This window comes from Pholcus phalangioides, unplaced genomic scaffold, assembly GCF_987345545.1.
Source record: "Pholcus phalangioides strain wild (caught in Gottingen) unplaced genomic scaffold, Ppha-v1.0 ptg000015l_1, whole genome shotgun sequence".
Lineage (NCBI taxonomy): Eukaryota > Metazoa > Arthropoda > Arachnida > Araneae > Pholcidae > Pholcus > Pholcus phalangioides.
Window position 1 is genome coordinate 4,811,046 of NW_028301608.1, and position 25,587 is coordinate 4,836,632.

Sequence of the window (25,587 nt, forward strand, 5' to 3'; positions counted from 1 at the left end):
ATTTTAGGAACGATTCACTTCCGCGAAAAAAAATTGGCATTTATTTTTAGTAATTTGCGGAATTCCTCGCTCCGTTATGTTGTGCGCGTGAATATTCATTATTTGCATAAAGTTTTTCATCGTTTACTGATGTTTGGTGAGTGAGTACAGTATTAGCTACTTTTCGCATTCTTTGATATTCGACTTACTCGTGTTGGTGTATCCGGGGGGTGGGGGGGGGGGGCTGTTTCTTCAGTGGGTGAACGGGACGCGTGTCACAAGCAGAGCCAGACTTATACAGGTGCGAAGGACGCAGCCGCACCGGGCCGCTAAATTTTAGGGGGCCGTAAAACGGAATAAAAATTATTTGATTACATTGAGTTACATTTGACTTCTTGATAAAGCAATAACTTAAAACAGTCCACGACAGGGAACCCACGGGCCTAGGGTTTTGACAGACTTTCATCCAAGAGGGTTTGGTGCCCGCGGGTGCAGGACCAGAGGCAGAGATAAATTCTCCCTTTGACGACGTATTTAAAACTACCCGGAGGGTAGGCGGTTACAGAGGCCCCACGTAAAAAGAAAATTGAAAATATTTCAGAGAAAAAAAAAACTATTATTTGCAGAGGTGGGAAGGTGAAGGTGGACATTCGACCCCCCCCCCCCCGTTTACTTTGCATACTTTCGCCGCTCCTTTCGTTCGGGATTTTAAATCCGCTTATGCTGAGCGCTACCTAGTAATGGAAAGATACTGAAGGATAGGAGGAAAAAAGTATTTTTCAGAGGGCCGCAAAGCTGTTTCCGCATCGGGCCGTGACTTGAGCTGATCCCTGGAGTCCATGGTTCCAAAATTGGCTACTTTTTGTATTATATCCACGGACCGCCGCCGCCCCCCCCCCCCCGCCTCTGCTTCAAAGAACACTATATATACGAGTCCCCTCAAAAAGTAATATTTGCTCAAGGCCTGAACTTATGAGAAACAGGCACTGGAGCCATCAGATGTCAATCTTTCCTTGAAAATGGTATTTTGGCTTATATAAAAAGTATGTGAATATACAGGGTGTCCTGTAAATCTTAATTCGACCTTTATCTCATCAACCATACGTCGTAGGGGTATGGCTTCAATTTGGAAAATGCTCAAAATACGTTCATAAATCACCTTGTACCGGTTCTGACAGTGGAAATACAGTGTGCCACAAAATAAAAATTCTAAATTTTTTATACGGTCCCCTAGACCTGTAACTTCTAATTAAAAAGTTGTTGCCCTATCTCTTCTGAGCCCAACAAAAAAAAAAGGCAAGTTTTTAAGTGCAATATTCGCCAAAATATTCTAATTGAAAAAAAAAAATCGGAGAAAAGTTAGGGAACGAACAACATAAATGGGGAAAAGAAGCGTTGCTCGTCAGTTTTAGTTCTTTCCCAACTTTTCTCCGTTTTTTTGAATTCGAATATCTCGGCGAACATTACACTTCGAAACGTGGAATTTTTTTTCCTTGGGCTCAGAAGAGACGGGGCAACAGCTTTCTAGCTGGAAGTTAGAGGACTAGAAGACCGCATAAAAATTTAGATTTCTTTATTTTGTCACACACTCTCTCAAAACTGGTAAAGGGTAATTTATGAACGCATTTTTGTCATTTTTTAAATTGAAACCATACCTCTAAAACGAACAGTTCGTGAGATAAAGGCCGCACTAGCACTTACGGGACACCCTGTATATACTCGTTGTTTAATCCTTTGTGGTTCACTCCCATAAATAGGTACCGATTTTTTTCCTCACAAATAGGTGTTTTTAGCATATTTTTAATTGAAACAACACATCGACACGTTAATTTAACCAATTAGTGTTGATTTTTTTTAATTTGTTACGATTGCCAATTGAGGGTAAAATGCATAGTTTCCTGTTAGTTCTTACTGCCACCTTATATACTGGGAAATCTTGGTAAGCAAATTTTAATAGTTATCACTTGAAGCTTTACTTCCGATTCCCTCGATTTGTTGCAGTTTTATAACCTTTGAACACGTAAAATTTCAGCTGCTCTCGTAAAATTACAAGGAATCAACCATCTCTTACTTAAGGTTTTGTTAATTATTGGTTCGTTCAGTTTCTTCATTTTGACATCATAAACGTGTGCCATGTTCAAGCATTTCTCTTATGTAACATCAGAAACGTGCATTCGCTCATTCGCATAAAGCTGTGGCCTATTTTTGAAATAATCAAGTAGCATAAAATGATCGAAATACCAATTTGTGGAAAATCCCGTATCATCGAAGTACTCGCAGCCAGTAACTTGATTTACAGCTCACAATTTCACGTATATCTTTCTGAATTTTGCACGACGTTCAAGTGCAGTTTTTATGTAAGCTGCACTATATATCAAGCAATATCAAATTATGAAAAATAATATATATATAGTCTGCGCATGAGCAATTAAAAATTATTTACTAAAAATACTCATATCTCATTGAATAAAGAATGATCAAATTGTAAATTCCTACATGGTATGTCTCATGTGCATTGCCAATTTTTCTGTAAATTTTAGAAGTTGCTTGTAAGTATGTATGAGTATGTAAGTATGCTATGAGTGAAAAACATGCGATGAAAATTGGAATTTTTACAGAAAACATTTATATCTTCGTGAATATACGTGCTAATCTCGCGAAAATGAATGCAAGTATTGCACAAAGTTAGTACGATATTTTGCGAAAGTTACAAATCATTTGCAGATTTTTATCGTAGAAGGTTGATCAAAAACCTTTTTTTTCCTATTTAAATTTTGGTCTGTCCCCTCAATACACTCGTGACTAAATTTTCACTGGAAATTGTGAGTGCAAGCATAGGGTTCATGTAACCAAAATTTCAGAGCGATTAGTCCAGTACTTTTCTAGAAATTCGAGAAAGAATGTCGTGACTCCAAAAACAAGACAGACTTTTGAAAACAGCGTATTTTGTACCGATTGGAAAGTTAGTTTTTTTACTCTGTAACAAACTATGAATGCGTCGCTTACTTACTACTTACGTATGGTATTCTCTTATACGTACATCGATGGCGTGCGAGCTTGACGTGTATGGTGAGATCCGTGAACTTTTTTCAACTTCCTCAATGACCCGATCCATGATAACAGAGAAACGACGAGATAACGGTCAACATTGCTTAACACATCTCCAACGTATAAATGTCAAGCAAGGATTTTACCCGCCACTCGACCGAAATCGCTCCACTGATGCGGACAGCAGAACGGCACGAACCAATCATTAATGCACCTGGACTATGACACAAGATAATGATGTGTCTGAAACTCGCTTGATATTTATGTTAATTCGGACGTTTTCCTTTTGGAGAATCTCTCGCGATCCCCTCTAATTCACTACCACATTCATCATGCTTTGGAAACTACTACTATACTTTATATGATGTAACAAAATGAAGCGTACGGTATGATGATGGCCACTTAACAATGTGCCGTACATTTAAACTGTGAACACATCAACAATATACAATATATTTTCCGTTTCCGATTCTTGGAAATCTCAACAGAAACGATAGGATCTTAAAACGTTAGAAGAAAGAAGCTCTTCAACATTTCATTCTCATAATTTACTTACGATGAGTCAATTACACGTACGGAGGTTCTTGGGAGCGAACGTGTTCGGCAACACATGGCTCTATTTAGGAAAACATTTTATTTTCTGGATATTATGCTGAGGAGAACTCGGAAAGAAAAGTCATCTTGTCTCCGCCGGGACTCGAACCCAGGCCACATGGCTATTTGCTAAAGAAAATTATTATTAAGAAAACCACGTTTTCTTATACGTATATGTCATTTTACGCAAGGTTTGAATTTACCTGCACATGTAACATCGTGTGCACTGGACAGTCTGGCGCTTTCTACATGTTTGACGTCCATAAAGCGGAAAACAACATCGATTGAGAGGAGCGTCGATCGTGTGAGTTTTATATATATAGGCTTTGCTATGAGTAAATACTCAGTCAAGAGCCGTCACGAAATAAAGAAACGTAAATACCACTCTTTTACGCTTTACTTTGTATCAAGCATGTAATTAAAAATGGAAAAACGTCCCATTCTTTCCAAATTTACTCAAACTTCAAAATTACTCTTTTCCAAAATTACTTCAAACGCGTTAAAAAAAAAAATCGGGAGGATTCGGGCAGGGACAGCGTTAGTGCGAATGAGCTATTGCTGCGGTTATAATGCATTTTATGTTATGCCGAGTTTATCGTGATACAGCGCCATCTGTGAGTGAAACTTTGAACTTTTCATTTATTAAAAAAAAACCTCTGCAATAAATATTTTAGTGCAAACCTTACTCTTTTGTGTCAAATGGTTGATTTTTTATTTATTTTTTAAAATGTGTTTAGGACTTTTTGTCCACCCTGTATGTTGCATATTTATTAAATATTCAAATTTCTCCTATGGAAGTCAGAAATATTTTATACGTATAAGAGAAAAAGTATGGAGTATCAAATGCTCAATGAAAGATGTCAAAATTTCACTTTTTGAATCTTGAAATAATTTTCTAATTTTCAAAATGGAACAAGGAATTAAAATAATTATAACGCTATTTGAAGGAACACGAGAACCACAATCGAGCATGTACCCTCCATAAAAGTTATTCCTGTTTCATTGAAGCTTCATCGGTGTTACATGAGAAATTATTTTACTGCTTGACATTGAACCAATTAGATGCTGATGGGATGTGCGGAATTCTCATGTCTCTGTAAACATTTAATAAAAAATTGTTGTGTCTACAAGCACTAATTAGGACAGAGGAAGCATTTTTTTCATGATTCACTGATCTTAACTAGCAAACACGTGAATAATAGGCGTACAATGAATGAGAAGAGAACTGCAAATAACACACTAACAGAAAAATATAAACATATAATGTATTCAAGATATACAGGAACTGGATGTTGTGAAGATATTTATTATTTGAGATGTTAATTTTTTTTTTTAAGGAAGGAAAAACTCATCTCTGCCTCTACCGGGAGTCATTTCATTCCGTGCACCGCCCAGGCTCTATCGACCATTGTCAATTTTAGCCATTGCCCCGGATGAGGGGGCTGGGCGATGTCGGGTGCTTTATTATGCATATAAAATATAAAATACATGAACATTGAATATAAAAACACATTATTAAAAAAAAAAGAAGGAAAAAAGTATATACAGATTTAAATATTTCTATTATACAATATACAATTTATTCCGATGAGCTCTTCTGATGTCCTTTCCAGCTTTATTGAGCCCGAGCCCCCTATTCCTCTCTGTGGCCAAGCGCCAGGTCCTGAACCATGTTTTCCCTCATTGGCTTGTTGGCTCGGGTGAGCCCTCCGCCGTGTCCAGGCCAGGTCCTGGACCATGTCTTCCCTCGTTGGCTAGTGTGAGCCCTTCGTGTCACATTGGTCCGACCAGGTGCCAGGTCCTTCAGCATGAGGGGAGGGGTTGTTCGATTATTCAAAAGCTCCTAAGCTTTACCGGGAGTCGAATATCTTGTATTAACAAGTGGAGAGCGACATTCATGTCATCGTATAATGTACTACCCATCATTTATTATGGGCCATATTAATGGCCCATCATTTTCTAATGTAACAAACTGAAAATGCGTAATAAGCAACAATTTTAATTAAATAAAAAAAATCATGTTCTTAGCAAAAATTCACATCAGTTTTGTTTTGTTTTTTTTTTACTTTTTTTTTGCGATATATCTAAGGCTATGTGTCTACCTCTTCTTTCAAACTAACCCAAACTTTTCCATCTTTAGATGATAAAATTGTAGTTTATCCATTTGCAATCAAACATTACAGGGTAAACACATAATGAGAGAATCAGGATCACCTAATTATATTGGATAAAATAAAAATACCCAAAGATAAATCTGAAAATGTCACGATTTCTATATTATTCGTGTTACTAATATATGCGATGAATTTGAAGTAATTAAATGCACATAAATTGCCTGCATGTTAAAAAATAAAATCAGTCACTAGCGGCATGATATCTTTTTTCGAATAATTTCAATAGTTTATTCAAAATATTTTATTACAGTGGAACATTATACAAATTTCTAATACAATCAATATTATAGCTTCTTCTCGCTCCCTCATTCTAGAGAAAAATCCACTCATACTAACAGTTTTCCCCATATACACATTTTCGTTTCTTTAGTGACAGAGAATGTTCAGTGTGGAAGATTGGCCTTTTGGCGGCATTTCTGCATTAGTGCACGTAACATGAATTGCTTTCTTGAAAGATGTCTCACATGCTAAGTTTAAAAAAAAATGATATCAGACACGATGGCAAACATTTACCACAAATTGATGAAAAGTTTTGAAATACATTTTTTTAAAAATGAAAATGACCTTAAATTACTTGCTAATTATTTTACAAACATACACTACATCTCCAAAAGCCTGGGTCCTTTTTGAGTTTGGGGGCATTCAAGTATTACATCAGCATCGGGGGGGGGGGGGGGGGGGTTTGGACGATGATTTTTTTTCATCATCAACCACCCTTCATAAAAATATGAAATATTCTTAATGTCATCTTACTGGATGTGCCAAACCTTTCACTAGTGTTTATGCACCTGAACTAACATTCTCCTAAGTCTTCTGTGGAGCCATTTTAGTGCACTCTAAATTTTTTGCTAATCCAAGTGATTTGGAAATCAGGGCCGCTGGAAATCTGGAAGTCTGGGCTTCTTAAGTGCTCTGGAACTGTGTCATGCATCACTCAGGTGATCTGTAATTATACTGTGGATCATTTAAGTAATCTGGGAATGTGCTGCAGGTTATTTGAGTGATGTAGAGCTGCACTGGGGGTTGTTCAAGTGCTCTAAAACTGTGCCACATGTCACTCAAGAGATATCTAAATGTGCCACGGATTGCTCAAGTGTTCTGAAACAATGTCGCGGATCGCTTAAGTGATCTGTGAATGTGCCATGGTCTTCCTTGAGTGATCTGAAAATATGCCATGGGCTGCTTAAATGCCCTGACACTGTGCCACAGAACACTTCAGCAACCTGTAAATATGCCACTTAGTTCATTTTTACAAAATTAGGTTTGGGGGGGGGGGCACGCCACATCAGATAGGACGCCCCCAGGACCCACATTTGGTCCACGGGCCAAGAGTTTACCATATGGCTTAGAGGATGGGTCGCAATGAATTTCTAAAAAATAAATTTTGAGTTCTTAGCCTTCACATATCATTGTAACTAACAGAAATTGATTATAATAACATATAAAGGTATTTTCTTTTGAAATTTTAATTTAAAAAAAAATTTTGAATTAAAAAAATAAATTTTTGATCGTCTGGCGGGGGGGGGGGGGGCTGTTCGCACATCTCTGATCCCACCAATGTGTGTTAGGAGGTAGGGGCAGAGATGACAAAATTTTTCTGACAAAAGGGGGGGGGGTCAAAAATGGCTACAAATTTGCTGACGTAATACTTGAATGGCCCCTTCACACATTTTACTAGTACAAGTACTTGAATTGAACAAAACAAAATAAACAAATATTTTAGAAGAACTTTGTCACATCTCAAATATGTGAATTAAAAATCATGTAAAAAAAATAGAAAACTTAAAACGGGTTGTTTGGCTCATGAACAAATTTGCAAGAAAGAATTTTATTTTCATACCTTCAAAAATAGATCAAGATCAACAACGCCTTTCCGCAAAGCTTCACCAAGATAGTATATGGCGTCTTCAGTAGCATTTTCTTCAGCAAATGTTTCGAGCAATCTACAATTGGAATGTGAATAATCAACATGGGGTCTTTTCATATACTGCTTATGGTAAATGGAATTTATTTGGTAATAAAAGTATTTCACATATAAAACTTGTAAATTTTTTTAAAATTTCATTACTATTCTTCAAGAAATACTTTTCCCATACTTATATATCATCTTATTTATAGCATATAATGAGATTTGACTTTTGCCCAAAAATTAGCCAAAGCTGTGTCACACCAGTTATTTTCATTTAGAACTGGGAAGCTTTTTTTTCTGTCACTGCAATGACTCTACTTCACACAACTCTTTTCTTGTTTCCTTGCAATTATTTAAATTATGACTATTTGCAATTCTTCCTAATAATTTCTTGATTTCATTTTATAGCACATTTTTGTGCTTCATGTTAAGATCATTGTTATCCCTTTTAGATTCAAGTATTCATTCTTTAGAATTTCCAAGGTGCTTTTTCATTTCTGATACTTACAAAGTGCATTAAAATGAAAACATAAATGTCATCAAATCTTTATTTTTCCATTTTTTTTCTTTCTTTTGTGAAGATATAATTCGCTCCATTCAATTTTTTTCAGCCAAGATGATATACAGGGTATATTCATCTTCACTTAAAATTTTTTCCATAATTTTATTGCTAAATCTTATGTAATAAAACAACTTTTTCCCTGAGGCACTTTCTCCTGGAAGCCATCTTAAAAACCCCCGGATAGTTCAACATTAAGTGCTGCCCTCTGATGAAAGACCCTCAAAGTTCATATTCATCATACATCATATTTAAGACTAAAAAAATCTTTCAAGTCAGGGCTTAACTCCCTAAGGTCAAAAGGAAGAATTCTACAGTGAGGTAAATCAACCCACATATTTGGTCTGAGAGAAAGGGTTAAAAATATAAAAAAGAAACAATCGCAATGCTCTAAATAAAAATTATTTTCACTATAAAGAAATTAGTGTTAAGCTTTACCTAAGGAACCCTAGATACAACATATGGTTTTGTAATCCCCGATTTTTTATCATTCCCTTTCATGCATTTTTTACTTCTGTTATTATATACCCCGCTTAAAGCATACACTTGTGGATATAACATACCAAAAACGCTCTCATTTGTATCACTTCTGACGAATAGGTGCATGTTGGAATGTGCGTGTATGTATTGTGAACTTAACCTGAAGTTTGTTTCTATCAGCAAACAACCACTGTGGCGCCAGTGGAATCTGAACCCGGGTCCTGGCGATGTTAGCTTGTCACTATGACCACTCAGCCACAACAGTGGCATGCACACACAACTGCTATACATGCTAATTTCAAGACCTCGCTTATAAGATAACCATATTTTTATGATTTTTTTTTCAGCCACCTTGTTGGGCATTTTGTCTGTTGTGGCATTTTTATTTACACAAGATACACTTCTTGAATCACCATGAGGGAATGTTGTGTTAAGCAAATACGACTGTAATTCACACAGTCTCTCTGAATTTCAAATACTTACTGTTTGTATAATGGTGCAGTGGTAACAACGGCATCATCTATATCAACAGATTCTTGATTTTTTACTTTGCTCAGGATATCACTCATTTCTTCATCCTTGGCCTTGAGTATGCTAATATTTTTTTCTAAGTCGACCTAGAAATATGATATAAGCGATTCAATATCTGCATGTGCATTATTATACAACTGAAAACAATAAACTGAGATATTATATGAGTGGACAAGAGATATGACATCCTAATTCTTTTGAACCACCATTTTTCACAGGGTAACACAAAGTCTACATCATAAAATAAATGAAAAGATATTCATTTAAAAGTATCTGTAAATGCCTAATTTGATTCAAGGATATCTTTAAGGAGCCTAGTACAGCAGAGTCTCAACAATCAAAGGTGAATGGGACCGAAGCCACCTCAGATTATACTGAAAACTCGGATTAGGATATCACAAGATCACTGTCAAGCTTAGACTTACATATTTGTACTTACTCTTTATTCTCACCTATTTTGTTCTTTATTCAATGGCTTAGTTCAGTGGTTCTCAAATTTTTTCCACCCACAGCTTTCTTGACCATGTTAATAATATGGACCATTCTGGTCTAGAGAAGAATAACTTCAAACCACTGAAAAAGCACAAATCATGACACCAAAGGCCTCAAACACATAGCCCATGAGATAGATACTTGTGATCTGCAGAGCTCTTTGTTAACATGTGTAGTACAGCTTAATGACCCACAGACTTGGCTAAAACATTGAACATTGTAAGCGGTTGAAAACCCCTGCACTACACAAACACTTCATGATGCCTCTGATAGAGAGTTGGCAATGCCCTTTGAGACCACTGACTTAGTTCATTAAGATTAGATCTGCAGAGACTGGCGGTCTCTTTATAAGGGGGACTGAAGGGGCTCATATAACTGGAGCCAGTGGCACATTTATAGGGGGAGGGCATAGAGGGTTAAGGGCAGAAAGTTCAGAGGAGTGTCTAATTTGAGGAATGAGTGGGTGAAGAAATAGTAGAATGAGAGAAAGGCAGAAAAGTTTGTATAGCCTGCAAGTGGTAAAACCACCTCTGCCTAGAGAAAGAGGACTAGGTCAGTGAGTGACCAAACAAGTGACCTAGAGAGTTTGCAAGCACATGAGTGACCAAGAGTAGTGTGTGCAAGAACAGAAGTGGCCAGAACAGCTTGCAAACATGTGGATGACCAAAAGAGTGACCTTGAGAGCTAGGGGCCAGGTCAGTAAGTGACCAAATAAGTGGCCTAGGGAGTGTGTGAGGTGAGCATGGGAATGAAGCAGAGAGCAAGGGTCCAGGCCAATGAGAGGATAAAAGAGTGACCTAGAGTGTGTATCAGAACCAATCTGGAAGGATTGTGACACAAGACTGTCTCCAAAAATAAAAATAAAAAGGATTATAGTGACATCAGGTGACACTGACTTTCTTGTCAATTTAGTTGTTCTACTTGACTTCTCTATAAGAAAAACTATTGGGCAAATCACCACATAATCTGGCCAGAATATTTGTTAAAATTTTCATTCGCCAAAGGCAAGAGAATTTGACTTATAAAAATAGTTTTTGTGTCTCATTTCATTGAATATTTTAAAATGACACAAAAGTATCACTAAATATTTCCTTGAAAACTAAGACTAATAAACCTTTACCATAAATTAGGTACAATAATTATTATATTGGCTGGACAAATCCCAAGGACCTAAAAAATTGGTATTGGTGCCTAAAATTTTCTTTGTGCAGTTACTAAATTGCGGGCTGAGAGCAGCACAAAATGTTTGGAATTTATAGCAGGATCTGCCAACATTAAAGTGGGCCACTATGCCCTGAAAAAGTCAAAAGAAGCATTATGTTGGACACCTGTTTCTTTGGGTAAAAAATTTTTGGCGCCTAAAATTTTTTTTTGGCACACAGATTTTTTTGTGATTTTGTCCAGCCCTGTCTTAATACTTACTAATTACTACCTTACTATAATACACAGGGTGCATAGCTAAGAGGGCATATGGCATTTTACGAGTAAACCATTGATCCTAGAGGCATACTTCCAATTAGAAAAAGTATCCAAATAACATGTAGTACTCAGATATGTCGTTCATATTTCAAGGGGGTTGTATAGTTATTAAAATAAAAAAACTAACTTTTCATACAGACACCCTGTGCTCAACATCTAAATTAGAAAGTTGTTGCCCTGTCTCCCCCTGATGCCAACAAAAAGTCCATGTTTCTAAGTGCAATATTCACCGAGATATTAAAATTGGAAAAATGCAGGAAAGTTGGGGGAAAAAACAGCATTAAATATGGATAAACCATTTTACACGCATTCAATGTTTTTTTTTTTTCTCCATTTTTTTCCTAATTGGAAGTATGCCTCTAGGCCCTAGGTTTGCCATTAAAATGTCATATGCCTATGCCCTGTTACCTAAGCACCCTGTATACAGGGTGTTCTGTTAATGGGCCGACAAACTCAGAGGGTTGTTAGTAGACATCAAGAGGAACAAAAATTGAGATGGAGATGGTGTCGCAAACCACGCTAAAAGGGTGAAAATTGCAATAAACGCATGCAGGTTTTGACGTCACACAAGAACGACAAAAGTATAATAATAACTACAAAAAGATTTGTTTGATTAATTATTACAAGAGTTGTTGGAAGTGGTGGCTGCTGACGCCATTGCACAGTCGAGAAACGATGAAAAACTATTCCGGACATGCTTGAAGATACCAGGTATGCTTTTGATGCTTACCGTATCAACGACAATCTGCGCTATGAGATCCTACGGTGTGTCCACAGGCGTCACATAAACGAGTGATTCAAGGTGACCCCATAGGAAAAAGTCACACGGATTAAGATCCAGTGAACATGGAGGATATTCACTGAAACAGACAACTAACTGCAACACGTACTTACTCGTACTACCGCAATAGCACTAATTTACGCCATCCGGAGAACATAATCCTACCCCAGAGAATCAGTTACTACTGCTTACATCAGATATGGTGAGCAAACCCATGAACACACTCAGCGATCGACTGACACCCACCTTTTGCCTCTGGACTCAGAGCCTGCACGCATTTTTCACAATTTTCACCTTCTCAATGTGGTTTGCAACACCACATTCCATTGCAATTTTTGCTTATCTTGATGCCTACTAACAGCCCTATGAGTTTGTCGGCCCATTAACAGAATACCCTGTATACTATATAATACATAATTACTACCTTGCTATAATTATTTTCACTATTTCTTTAATGAAACATAACACACACAGCTGCATTTAGAGCTAAAAAAATAAAATATATTTGTGCACAACATCCATTACCCTCCCCCTTCCCCCAAAGCAGAATGTTTTGCATTGTTCTGCAACAAGCCCTTGGCTGACTGGAAATGTTCTGCAGTTCCCATAATAGTGTTTTCTACAATTTTCTTAAAATTCTTCCTGATTGTTCTGCAGTAGCACTGATTGTTCTGCGACGTACGTCACAGATTTTGACATATTCTGCTTTGGGGCCTCCTTCTATTTTCATCAGAAGACAGTCTTTTAAAGATAGAGCAACTCCTTATCTTGGCCGTTCCGTTGACAAAGAAAGCAGCAATTATGATAGTATTGCCTATTATAATCCAGCTGGAGACCCATAAATACTACTTTTAAGTCTGTACAGATATTCTCCACGAATGGAATACTTACTGCAGCGATTCCTCCTCAGTAGGAGCTTTAGTTTGCTATAGACAGATCTCTTTGATATGGACTATCTAACCTAACTGAGCGCCCTGTTTAGTTCATATCTTACAGGAGATTTCCAGCCTAATCATAAGATTATGGTACATCAATAATTTAATTTCATATGAATATAGACTGCATGCCTGATTGTTTATGAGACCACAAAGATTATAATTCAAACATTATTATTCAGTGTAATGATATTTTTTATGTTTAAAGTCATGTTATTGAAGTAACACCTTTTACAAGATGCATAAGTTAGACACTCCAAAAACAAATGTTTCCACATTTCTAATTAAGGTTACAGAAATCACAATTTTTCAATGGGTTAATACAAATTGTTTGATTTGGACTCAGGCTGACTCTTAGGCTGCCAAAATGCAATTGGACCAAGACTCTTTTAAAAGAAATTTTGTAGTTATTTATCAAATAATCTTCCATACCAAAAGAGTTTTTAATAATGACTGAATAATACTGAAATAAATAAAACATATATTTATAATAATTAAACAATAAAAATAAAACATATGTTTATTTTTTAAAAGCTGTTCACGGTTTGTGCTCCCTCTATGAGAATCATTGTGATCTTATAATAAATTATAACTCCCTAACTCCCTGTAACTAATTATAACTCTCACTATGTTTTGTCCGATCTGCAACTGGTTGGAAGAGCTGCATGAGGAAATCTGATTTTCTTTCTCCTTCTGTAAAATAACATGTACGTGAAAAAATATGTGTATATACTGTATATGTGTGTTATATATATATATGTATGCCCCCCCCCATATTTTGATCAAAGTTTGTGAAAAAAATTCCCCATTTTTGATTTCCCCCCCCCCTTTCATGCATAACAGCTTTCCTGTACTATGTGCATTTTCAGTTTTATTTATTTTTTACATTATAATTTAATATGTGTGTTGCCACTTCTATAATTTGGTGTTGTCATTGTCGATGCATTTTAATATTGCAATGAGCTATTGCTCAAAATATATATATATATATAATTCAAACATTAAAATAAGCATGGTAGATCATAATGCTGTCTGTGCTCGTCTATTCACACATAACGCATTCTTGCCACCTTCCCTGCATTTGATTAGGTGTAATCTGCAATTTGGATTTACTACAGAAGGATGAAATAATTTCCCAGTATTAATGTGGTTTGGCAACATAACAATTGGACATAAAATTTTGTGTACTTATTACCCCCCACTATATTAAACTGTGCAATATTATATTACATATTTGAAACAAATACAATGGTGTAAGATCAATGGTGATATTTGAGGACCTTATTTTCAAAAGGGAACTTCTATGCCACTAGTTGATTCCAGAAGGTGTCACCTAGCCAAGGAAGGCACCCTTCCTACTCTTGTGAGTAACATAAGGAAACAATCATTTTTACAGTGGACCCTCCTATAACAGACACCTCCCCTAACAAACACTTTTTTAAATTAAGTCAACAGGACTCAACATATTTTACTATCCATTAATGAACCCCCCCCCCCTTCCCCCGTTACCGGATAAAATTTTCTGTCCAATGAAAGTTCATTATTGTGTTCCAATGAGAGTTCCTGAAAAATGTGCCGTGTTGAAAAGAAAACTCTTAATGCAAGTAGTTAGCAGTATTGTTGTTCCCTTTTAACTGAAAATTACTGAACTAAATGCATTTCCACAATTACTAAATTTACAGAAGAAGTAGAAAACCTTTTTCTCTGGAATGAACTGCTTTACAAAAGTGAAAAATAGCCCAACAGGTAGCATTAGTGAATGGTATAAGAATTTTAAATATTATGTTTCTTGATCAACATCCAAAGACGTTATCTACATTTAAATTTTTTAAATGTTCCGTTTTGAAAGAAATTAGTGGAAATGTTACCTTTTGACTGAACCAGCTGGATATGTTCCATTTTAGCAGAAATCACTAACTTTACATTTTAATTTCTACCAAAAATATTCCAGTTTGAATAAATCCTGTTGCATAATCCGGCAGAGCTCATCCCAAAGATTAAGAAACCGTTAAAAAGTAAATTTTGAAGGAAAAAAGGGGAAACACTACCCTTTTGAAAATAAGCTCCTCATTTGTGTTCAGTAGATAAAAATCACTCTGAATAATATCTGTCTCTGAATCATTTCTGTGTCAGGTACAATGTGATTGTTGGCCAGTGTTATAGAAATACAGCCAACGCTCATTATAATGACCTCCCATCGTTTCATGGGGAAAAACCACCAGACAGTTATATCAAAAGGTCGAAAAAATAAAATAACTTCCTAAGAGAATATCATACTTAGATGAAATAAAAAAATTAGTAATTAGTATTCATTTTGAAGTATAATGTAAGCAAAAGTTACTATGAAAATTCATTAGATTAGAAAATAATGTATTTTAACGTGTATAAGGGAACCACCTAATTTTTCAAGCTCAAAATTTAGAAAAAAGTTGAAAAAACATCCATTTTTCTATCCATGTATAAGAAAACACTCTTAGTTTTGGGACCCAAATTTTGAAAAAAATGGAAGCTCTTTATGCTCGTTAAAATACGGCAACGATAAAATTGTAATACTTAATCACAAAAATGCACATGTACACCAAATACTCCAATTCAAAGGTGAAGGTCAAACACAATTTTGGTGAACAAAGAACATGGATTTTATGCATTTCTTTTTTGCAAAGAGAGGGGCTTAATTCGGACATTGTATTAATTGTCAGCCCATAATGACGGCACAACCAAGTAGTTATCAAATTGTTTTATTTTAAATTAAAATCTTCCGAGGCAGTCTAGCCCCTGCCCTGGGGCAAAGGCTGATATTGTCAATAGGTGATATAGCATGGACTATTTTCAGTTGGTATGGTCATTGTATTGGACTGAATTGTTTTTGTGGGTCATTATTTTGGATGAAAAGCAACATATTAGGTATGGGACCTTGTCATATGGACCATTATCCTGGTACAGTCATCATAATGTGTAGTCATTATAATGAGCATCCACTGCATCAATTTTCTACATTTTAAAGAGAAAAAACACACACACACAAAAACAACTTTTTACCTGTTCAGTGTTAAGACGAGAAACCATTTCTTCCAACTTAGTTTTCCCTTTATTCAAATCGTCCTGAGTCTTTTTCAAAACTTCTATCTCCGCCTGAAATGAAATATGAAAAGAAATTAATGAAAAATTGATTATTGAATAAACATTCATTGTGAAATTCATTGAAACTGTTTTCAGACAAAGAAAATTATTGTTTTCTTTGGGATGCGATTCTATGGTTCAGAAGAAACATTTAATGGTCATGGTACAAGCCTTGACTTATGCATACACAGATAGAGAGAGGTCTTTAATTTCTCAAACTATAAAATTTTATTTAAGTATTTTGCATGAATTACTTTTCTTTTTTTTAGTATCATTCTAAGTTTAACATATTTAAATTGAAGTATGGAGGTCTGCCTGAGCATGAAGCAAATTTCAACTTTTTCCTGCTGCACAGAAGACGGAGTGGAGGTATTTATATACATGTAAAAGATTTTTCCAAACAGAAAATGTTCATTAAAAAGGTAGATTTGACACCATCTTGCTAATCTGGATGTGCAACAACAGTAAAAAAAATTACACTGGCTATTTTTCCTCACCAGAACCCGTTCATCATAGCAACACAGTGTTGCCAACTCAGTTATTTTCCAACTGGATCTGTGTTGTTGTTTTTGTTTTTTGGCCATTTAGTTGGAAAAAATACCCATCTAGTTATTTTTCTTGTCTATTCAAAAATTTCCTGTGTACTGGTAGTCCATTATTAAATTATGTGAAAATACAAGAAAGTCTCGGGAAATACAGGACATATGGTAATCTAAATAATTAATCAAATTAATTCTGTTTATTTAAGCCTGGTTTCTAGTTGATTTTGATGAAGAATCTCATTGGCAAATTTTTTTCACTGTTCGCAACACTACTTCTACTTCACCAAACACCAACTCTGGCCATATCGCTACATTGCAATTTACTGCCATTAGTGAGATGGGTTGGAAGTGAAGGTGCTGTCCATCGGTGGTCGACTCGAGTCCTTTAGGGAAAATATCTTATCTATATCCTCCTTTGGGTTCGAACTCGGGACCTTGACAACAACCTTCACGATGGTAGATGGGCATCTTACCACCATGCCACTCGGACACCGTTCACAACACAAGTCAATAAGAAAAGCGAAACCACAACCAGTGAATGGCTGTGAATAAAACAAGATAAGAATCTAGTTACGTATGACGGCATTGGAATGCTACTGATGTGCAGCATCGCAGTTCCCTCACATAGAGGGGACAAAAGTTGAACAGATTTTGATCTAGCTTCAAAATAGGTAGCAAAAGCTGATTTTCATCTTTGAAAATAAAAAATTATAGTATACTAGGGGGGCTCTGCCCCCCTGCCACCTTTGGCGGCCAACCCCCCCCCCCCCGCCCTACTTCTCTTCCCAACATATGTTGCTTATTTCGTCCCACTTCATCAGCGTGCTATGAAAATGGGGAAAGGGACGTGTGAAAGCACCAGCTTACTGAAGAAGCAAATTTTAATAAAAATAATAATAAAGCAACAAAAAACAAATGAGATTCATCAAGTACCCCCAGAAAACTTCCCCATGGGAGTCCCCAGACTCAATTCGCTGAATTTCAGTGAGGCCCCACACTGGATATATCTTGGGCTACTGATGTGTTGCAAATTTTACAATGTTAAACCACAAAAATTAATGACATACATCCAGGGGCACCGAATTACAACCTGCCAACATCTCCATGGAGCCCTGACCTGGAAGCTTGTCGGACACCCCCCTGTGAGAATTTTTCATTATTATCAATTTTACAACGAATAAAATCCAGGGCCCAACATCCAGTAGCGGGGACACAATACGCAGATTTTTAGTGGGGCCCCAGACTGGCTCTATCTCGGGCTTCTGCTGTTGCAAATTCTACAACAGAAAAGAATGAGATTCATCCAGGGCCCCCAAAATGAAACCTGTAAACATGGGGCCCCCGACTTGGAAGCTTGTCGGTCATCCCCCGGTACGAGTGCTATGAAAAATTTTCATTTGTATTCGTTTTACCAACAAATAAAATCCAGGGCCCCCAAAATGAAACCTGTAAACATGGGGCCCCCGACTTGGAAGCTTGTCTGTCATCCCCCGGAGCGAGGGCCATGAAAAATTTTCATTTGTATTCGTTTTACCAACGAATAAAATCCAGGGCCCCCAACCAATTACCCGGGACACCAATTCACATACGTTTGGTGGGGCCCCAGACTGGCTTTATCTCGGGCTTCCGCTGTTGCAAATTCTACAACAGAAAAGAATGAGATTCATCCAGGGCCCCCAAATTGAAACCTGTAAACATGGGGTCCCCGACTTGGAAGCTTGTCGGTCATCCCCTGGTGTGAGTGCCATGAAAAATTTTCATTTGTATTCGTTTTACCAACGAATAAAATCCAGGGCCCCCCAACCAATTACCCGGGATACCAATTCAAATACTTTTGGTGGGGCCCCAGACTGGATATATCTTTTGCTTCCGCTATCGCAAATTTTTCAACGTTAAAGCAGCAAGAAAACAATGAGATCCATCAAGGGCCCCTGGAAATGAAAACTTTTTACTTATACGTGAAATCTCCCCTGGGTACCCCGACCCTGTGTTGGGAGCACTGCTGTTGTGTGTATATTATACATATACATACCTCTAGGCATGGACCCCTACCCCCCACAAGGGCAGGGCTGACAGGGGCCACAACGATTCTTATCAATTTTTGATTTTTCACACTATAAATTAATCACAGAGGGGCCCCCTGAAAAGCTGGTTTGCGGGCTCGAAATCTAAATTCCAGCCTAAGGGCTCTGCTGTAGGATGTAGGAGCCTCTCGGTACATGCACATAACATGGTCCCGATGGGTCAAATGGGTCCCGATATGTGCTACAGTTAAATGAATACTTGACCCAAAATCGTAACCGACTTCCGTAACACAAAAACGTAACAGATTTCTGTCACTCAAAAACTTCACCCACTTCCGTCACTCGGTTGCTTAGCAACAGGCCCTTTTCGAGTTTGTGATTTTATATTATAGAGTAGATTAATATTAAAATTATAAAAAATTATTCTGTCAAATAAGGATTGATCAACGGTTTGATAATGGAAGGAAATTGTGTCTTTTTACATGAAAGTGAAGGTATTTCAAGAAAAAATTGACACGGGTTCTCGTAATCTTCAGCCAGGATCATAATTAAGTGATGGTATAAAAAGAGTGACAGCTTGTGAGGGTGACAGCCTCACTATAATTTTAGCTAACAGCTGCATATGTATTGTGTGCAACAAACATACAAAATCACTGGTACTAGTGAGATTGTTATACCCCAAATAATATTGATTTGCAAAGTTTCAGAAATAAATTTTTCTTGGTTGAATATTTGTGTTGATATATATTGGTTGAATATTTTATTTGCCTTTATTTATTGTTCTTCATGTATTGTGCCTTTATTTGGCAGTGTTGCTCTCAAAAAAGGAACATGAGTTTCTTATATTTTTCAAAGAGGCATTTTATATTTTTAGTTCGTTTTGGCATTGATGCTTCTAAGCAACTCCTAAACATTTGATTTTTACTTGTTAGATGTTCATGAAGTTTCTGTAATTACCAGCAGAATAGCTCAAAATTACACACATCTCCAATTTCTTGGCAAGTCAAGCAAGAACAATTTTTGACTCTTGCATTTTGGAGGGAAATACCATGTGTGGAAGAGACATATTGCTGTGCATTCTTCAACAATGACAGAAAAGTACAAGTTATACAAATACAAATACAAATACAACGCCACAACAGGCAAAATGCCCAACGAGGTGGCTGATAAAAAAGATGCCCATAAAAATATGGTTGTCATATGTTTCAAAAATACAGCAACCCAATTAAAAATGCAATTAACACAAATTACAAACAATATATACACATGATAAAATATTATACGATGCCCATAAAGATTACTTATGGTTGTCTTATTCTACGAATGGATAGCTTCTCGATTTACCCCAACATGTTTATCGTATTTCTTTTTAAACGTGTCAATTGTGTTACAATTTACTACCTCCGGGGGTAAGCTATTCCATTTATTAACAACCCTATTGGAGAAAAATTCCCTGCGACACCATAACCTTGCATTGTCCCTCACCAATCGATACTGGTGTCCCCTTGTAAAAGCAGTCGATTGGCGGTGTACTACAAGTTCATGGTCCATCCTATCCATCCCATTGAAAATTTTGAACACTTCGATCATATCTCCTCGACACCTGCGTTCATCCAATGTAAACATATTCAAAAAATGAAGTCTTTCTTCATAACTCAAGCCCTGTGTGCCAATAAGGACACGCGTAGCTCTTCTCTGCACCCCTTCAACCAAGTCTATGTCCCTCTGTAGGTATGGTCTCCAAAACCTTACAGCATACTCCAGTCCAGGACGAACTAAGCCTCGAAAAAGAGGAAGAATGACTTTAGGAGAACGCGAAGAGACCTTTTTGAAAATGAGACCAAGCATTCTATTCGATTTTTTGACAACCGCTGAACAATGTTCAGAAAACTTAAGTCGCTCGTCAATGAGAATTCCCAAATCGGTGACTCTAGTTGCATCCGGGATAGTGACACCATTCAACTCGTAAGAGAACCGTGGGTTGTTCGAACCAAAATGAGCGACCATGCACTTATCTACGCTAAACGTCATGCTCCATTCATTTGCCCATGCTGCAATCTTGTTTAAGTTGGTCTGGAGCAACTCCCTATCGCTTTCATTCCCGATTACCCCCATTAGCTTCACATCATCTGCGAATTTGCTAGTAATTCCATCGATACCCTGATCGAGTTTATCGATAAAAAGTGAAAAAAGTATGGGGCCAAGGACACTTCCCTGAGGAACTCCACTTGTGACGTCTGTCCAACCAGAGAATTCCCCGTTCACCATAACTCGTTGCGACCTATCTCTTAACCACGATTCTATCCAATTCAGCAAGTTGCCACCTATTCCAATCTCGTGTAAACGCTTCAAGAGTTTGCCATGTTGGACCCGATCGAATGCCTTCTGGAAATCAAGGTAAACAACGTCGACATTTTTGCTCTTACCCAAAGCCTTAGTCACGTAATCATAGAAGCAAAGGAGGTTAGTTACACATGACTTCCCCTTCCTGAACCCATGCTGATTATCCGACAATACATTATTCTCGTCTATCCACTTCACAAACTGCCTTTTGATGATAATTTCCAAAATTTTCGAGAGGGAGCTCGTCAAACTCACTGGACGATAATTAGACACCACTTCTCTACTACCCTTCTTAAATATCGGAACAACGTTAGCCAGTTTCCAATCTCTCAGGACGATACCCTCAGCAACACTACTCCTGTATATCTGTGCGACTGGCCCCAACAATTCATTAGCACCTTCCCTGAGAACCCTGGGATAGATATCATCTGGTCCTGGTGCTTTGCTTGCACATACATTTCTTAGAAGATTTAGGACCTCCACGTCTTCCACTTGAATATCGTTGAGCGTTTTATTACCCCATGCAACACCCGTATATCGAATATCATTATCTCCATTAAAAACCGACGCGAAAAAGTCATTGAAAGCACTACACATGCCTACATTGCTCTCTACTTTTGAGCCTCCTATCGAGAGGGGGCCAACTGTCCCCTTACATCCATTATTGACGTATCGAAAAAATGATTTTGGGTCAGAGCCAATGTTATCTGCCAACCTAGATTCAACTTGCTTTTTACTATCCCTTATCGCTTTCTTCAACAGTCTTCTTTTATCAGTAAACAATGATAGGTCACCTCGTCCACTTTTATACTCTCTGAATGCTCTTTTCTTTTCAAGATAAAGGTTCCGCACGCTATCCGTGAACCATAGAGGGTGTGATGTACAAACACGCTTTTTTCGAACAAAGGGTATGACGTCGTGCAAAACAGAGGACAGCTTCGTACTAAATTCTTCCCATTGACTTACCACCCCTACTGATTCCAACCGGTCTTTGAAAACTTCCGCTAACCTTCTTCGCAAAACATCAAAGTTAGTTCTCCGAAAACAAGGAACCAATCTTTTGTTATCAACCTTACCCGAGGAAAAGTTACAGTGAAATCTGACGATACGATGATCACTGGAAGAAAACTCTTCCCCCACCGAAACATGTTCAACTAGATCCTCAGAACTAGTAAGAACTAAATCCAAAATAGCAGTACCCCTAGTGGCTTCTGATACATGCTGATACAAAAAATTTTCGAGCACCAACTTAAGAAAGTCTCTTTCATACTGATTTCCAGATGAAAGGTTCTCCCAATCAATACCCGGGTAATTGAAATCCCCTAGTATGAGAACCCTCTTTCGCTTACACATGTAGGAAATTTCATCGTGCATTTTGGCGATGTAGTTTTGATCCCTATTCGGTGGATTGTAACAAACCCCAACAATAAGCTTATGACGTCTTTTGTTCTCAAGTTCAACCCATATGGTTTCAATATCACTTCTCTGTACGTTACACTCTCTAGCCTTCAAACATGATTTCACGTATATCAACACTCCACCCCCTTTCCTATCAGATCTATTTCTCAAAAAAGTATCGTATCCGGAGATGTGTAAGAAAGATTCATCCCCATCGTTTGCCCAAGATTCTGTAATGGCTATAAGATCCAAGTCCTCCACAACTATCATAGTTTCTAAAAAATCTTTCTTGTTACCCAAGCTCCTGGCATTTATTAACACACATTTTAATTTGCCCGGTGGTTTGTTGTCAATCGAGAAGCCATCCAAGTCAGAGGTGGGTAATTCCCCGTCAGTACTGTTGTGATTATCATTAACTAACCCGCATTCCCGACTACGTGGTCTGGGAGTAAAAAACCTGACCTAAGACTATCGTAAACCTCCCAGACCCCTCTCTTATTTAGATGGATCCCATCAGAACGAAGCCACCTATCGGTAAATGCGGGAAGCTCCAAGAACGTGACCCCAAGTGAGGAGCAAATGTCCTTCAGGCCTATATTGAATTGGTGGATCCTACTCCTATACCCCCTACTACCCCTTGGCAGCACTGGAATCACTGCCACATCTGAACCCCCCTCCCTAGCGGATAATAGTAAATCCCGGTACTCTGACAGAGACTCACTAATATTCGCTCCTACCTGATTTGTTCCCACCCACAGAATCACCCGCAAGGGCAACTTTCGGCGATGAAAAACGTCTCGAACGTTGCCAATCTTCCCCCCAGGAAGACAACAGCGCTCGAAACCCCGAAAATCCCTACACACTCGGTTCCCAAGTTCCCTAACCATAGAATCGCCGATGATTAAACCCCTATCACTATCCCCCTCTACCTCATCCACGACCACCCATTCGCCCTCTAAAATGTCGTTGTTCGTGGAGATTGCTTCTTCATCAACAGGTGGCTCGACGACCAGAGGGTCCGTTATAACCGGACCCTCTAGCACCCTAACTTTTTCCCGTAAAGCTTCGACCTCGTGTTCCAGCCTTTTTCTATCCAAGCACCCCTTACAATTGAAACTATCAGCTACTATACCCCTAGACCAGGGAAACCTCCCGTCGCAAGCTCTACACAACACTAGTCGAGGTCGAGGCATACTAACACTATTGCTAAAGCTAGATAATAATAATAATACTTAACAATACGAAAATGAGAAACGTTAACTGGAAATTAAAATAATGTAAAATACATTACTATGCAAAATATACGTAAGAGATTATACGAAAAAATTACGTAAAGTAGAATGCTCAGCACTAAATCACGAAGAATAAAATAAATATGTATATAAAGAATACAACACCCTCTAAAAAAAGTATTAAGCTACGAAGTACAATTTATACTTATTAGAATTACAACTCTAACTAACTATCGACTCTAACTAACTAACAACTTAGCTAACTATCTCAAAACACTAACACTACAACGATAGGCCCAAATGGAAGGAAAACAACGTTATTGAGAGTACCCGGGAAAAAGTATACACTGTTTGCTAACACTAACGTCCAAAACCTACGAACTTATATCAAAGAAGCGAGCGAACCTGGCGAAAAAACAACGAAAATGAAATGCGAACGAGAAAAATAAATATAAGTCGATCGAAAATACACAACGAAAATTTAAAAAAAAATGAGAGCAATATAAAAAAAAAAAAAACACTTATCTCACAATCCAACGTGCGCTAAAAAAAAAAGAAAATCACCGCAGAATATGACCCAAAAATAAACAACACGCTAAGTAAAACTCACGAGAACGAAGAAAAACACAAAGAAAGACACAAAATGGCGCACTGGCGTGTCGGTGAGCGGAGCGCGATAATAGCACGTCCGTTCCCAACGACGGCGAAGACGATTACGAAGTTGGCAAACAATATATGACATTTTTATACTATTTCAAATCTATGTAAATCCTATGAATACAGTGTGTTTCCTGAAGCGAAACATCTCTTCTTTTTTTTTTCAAATATTGACTATATATATATATATTGTCATGGTACCTCATTTACTTAAACTTGCTTAATATATAACCCCTCAAAATTTTTCTCCTCATATGAATTTCAATGCTTGCCAATAAAGGGTCAAAATGCTGTCTAGCATAAGACTAGGAAATTTTTATTGATTTCAGTCAACTAAGAGGACATTTTAATATGAAAAGTTTCTTCATGATTCATCAATTTATAGCATGATAATAAGATCACATTAGCAAAAAATAATAACAATGTTTTGATTTTATTGCTCTAACATGTTAGGTTTGATGAAAATAAGATGAAAATCAAACCTGAGACTGAGCTAAAACTTCACGAAGTCTCTTCTTCAACTTGTCTTCAACAGCAGATAACAATGAAGCATGTATATGCTCTTCGGATATTGTCCCAGTTGAATTCTGCTGAACAGAAGAAGAGACTGTGGTAGCTGGCTGAGGCATATAACCAGAGGATACTGGGGGATAACTGTTAGCTGGAGTTCCTCCAGAAGCTGAATTGTAACCTGCATAGTCATAAGTCGGTGGATAGCCACTCTCTGTAAATGGAAGAAGAAAAAAAGGAAGAAAATGAACCCACTTCATCCCAAGCTTCAAAAAAGTTATGAGCAAATACAAATATTAATTTTATGCATTTTAAATAACGTGAAGGCTATGATAATTTATTTTTCATTTATATGGTCAATGCCAATCAAATAAAATATTACCCGAGTATGGAGGGTATGGATTTGAAGGTGGATACGGAGCTGGACCTCCTGCAGAAGGATATGGAGGATATGGCATACCAACACCAGGCATAGGCATGTAACCTAATGGATGGGAAAAATAAAAACTTAATTTCATACGTCTCATGCATCTATTACATAAGAATGATGTATGAATAGACATGTGTGTTATGTTTCAAAATATCCATTTTATGCAGCATAATATGAATGCCAAAGAAAAACTAAAATTTCTCAAATTTTCATGTAAGCAGCTACTTCAAGTATTATTGCATGGAAGGAAATAAAAATATATTGATTATTCATTAAACAAAAAAAAAAGAAAATTTATTCTTACTCATGCATATAAATTTGAATAAAAGATATTTCATATTCTCAATATTTTTATAATATAACCAAAAAT

At 37.2% G+C, this 25,587-nt stretch overlaps 1 protein-coding gene across 2 annotated transcripts in view; it reads right to left on the reverse strand.

The window, feature by feature from the left end:
* Nucleotides 1-5,997: 5,997 nt before the first annotated feature.
* Nucleotides 5,998-25,587, reverse strand: part of TSG101 (tumor susceptibility gene 101) — a 49,944-nt gene continuing 30,354 nt past the window's right edge. For both annotated transcript variants that reach the window (XM_089242644.1, XM_089242643.1), the window contains 6 exons: nucleotides 25,170-25,271; nucleotides 24,760-25,001; nucleotides 16,001-16,093; nucleotides 9,227-9,360; nucleotides 7,636-7,738; nucleotides 5,998-6,262 (listed from right to left, as the gene is read on the reverse strand). In XM_089242644.1, coding sequence (XP_089098770.1) covers nucleotides 6,179-6,262; nucleotides 7,636-7,738; nucleotides 9,227-9,360; nucleotides 16,001-16,093; nucleotides 24,760-25,001; nucleotides 25,170-25,271 — 758 coding nt within the window. In that variant the 3' untranslated portion in view covers nucleotides 5,998-6,178. The remainder of the gene's footprint in view (nucleotides 6,263-7,635; nucleotides 7,739-9,226; nucleotides 9,361-16,000; nucleotides 16,094-24,759; nucleotides 25,002-25,169; nucleotides 25,272-25,587) is intronic.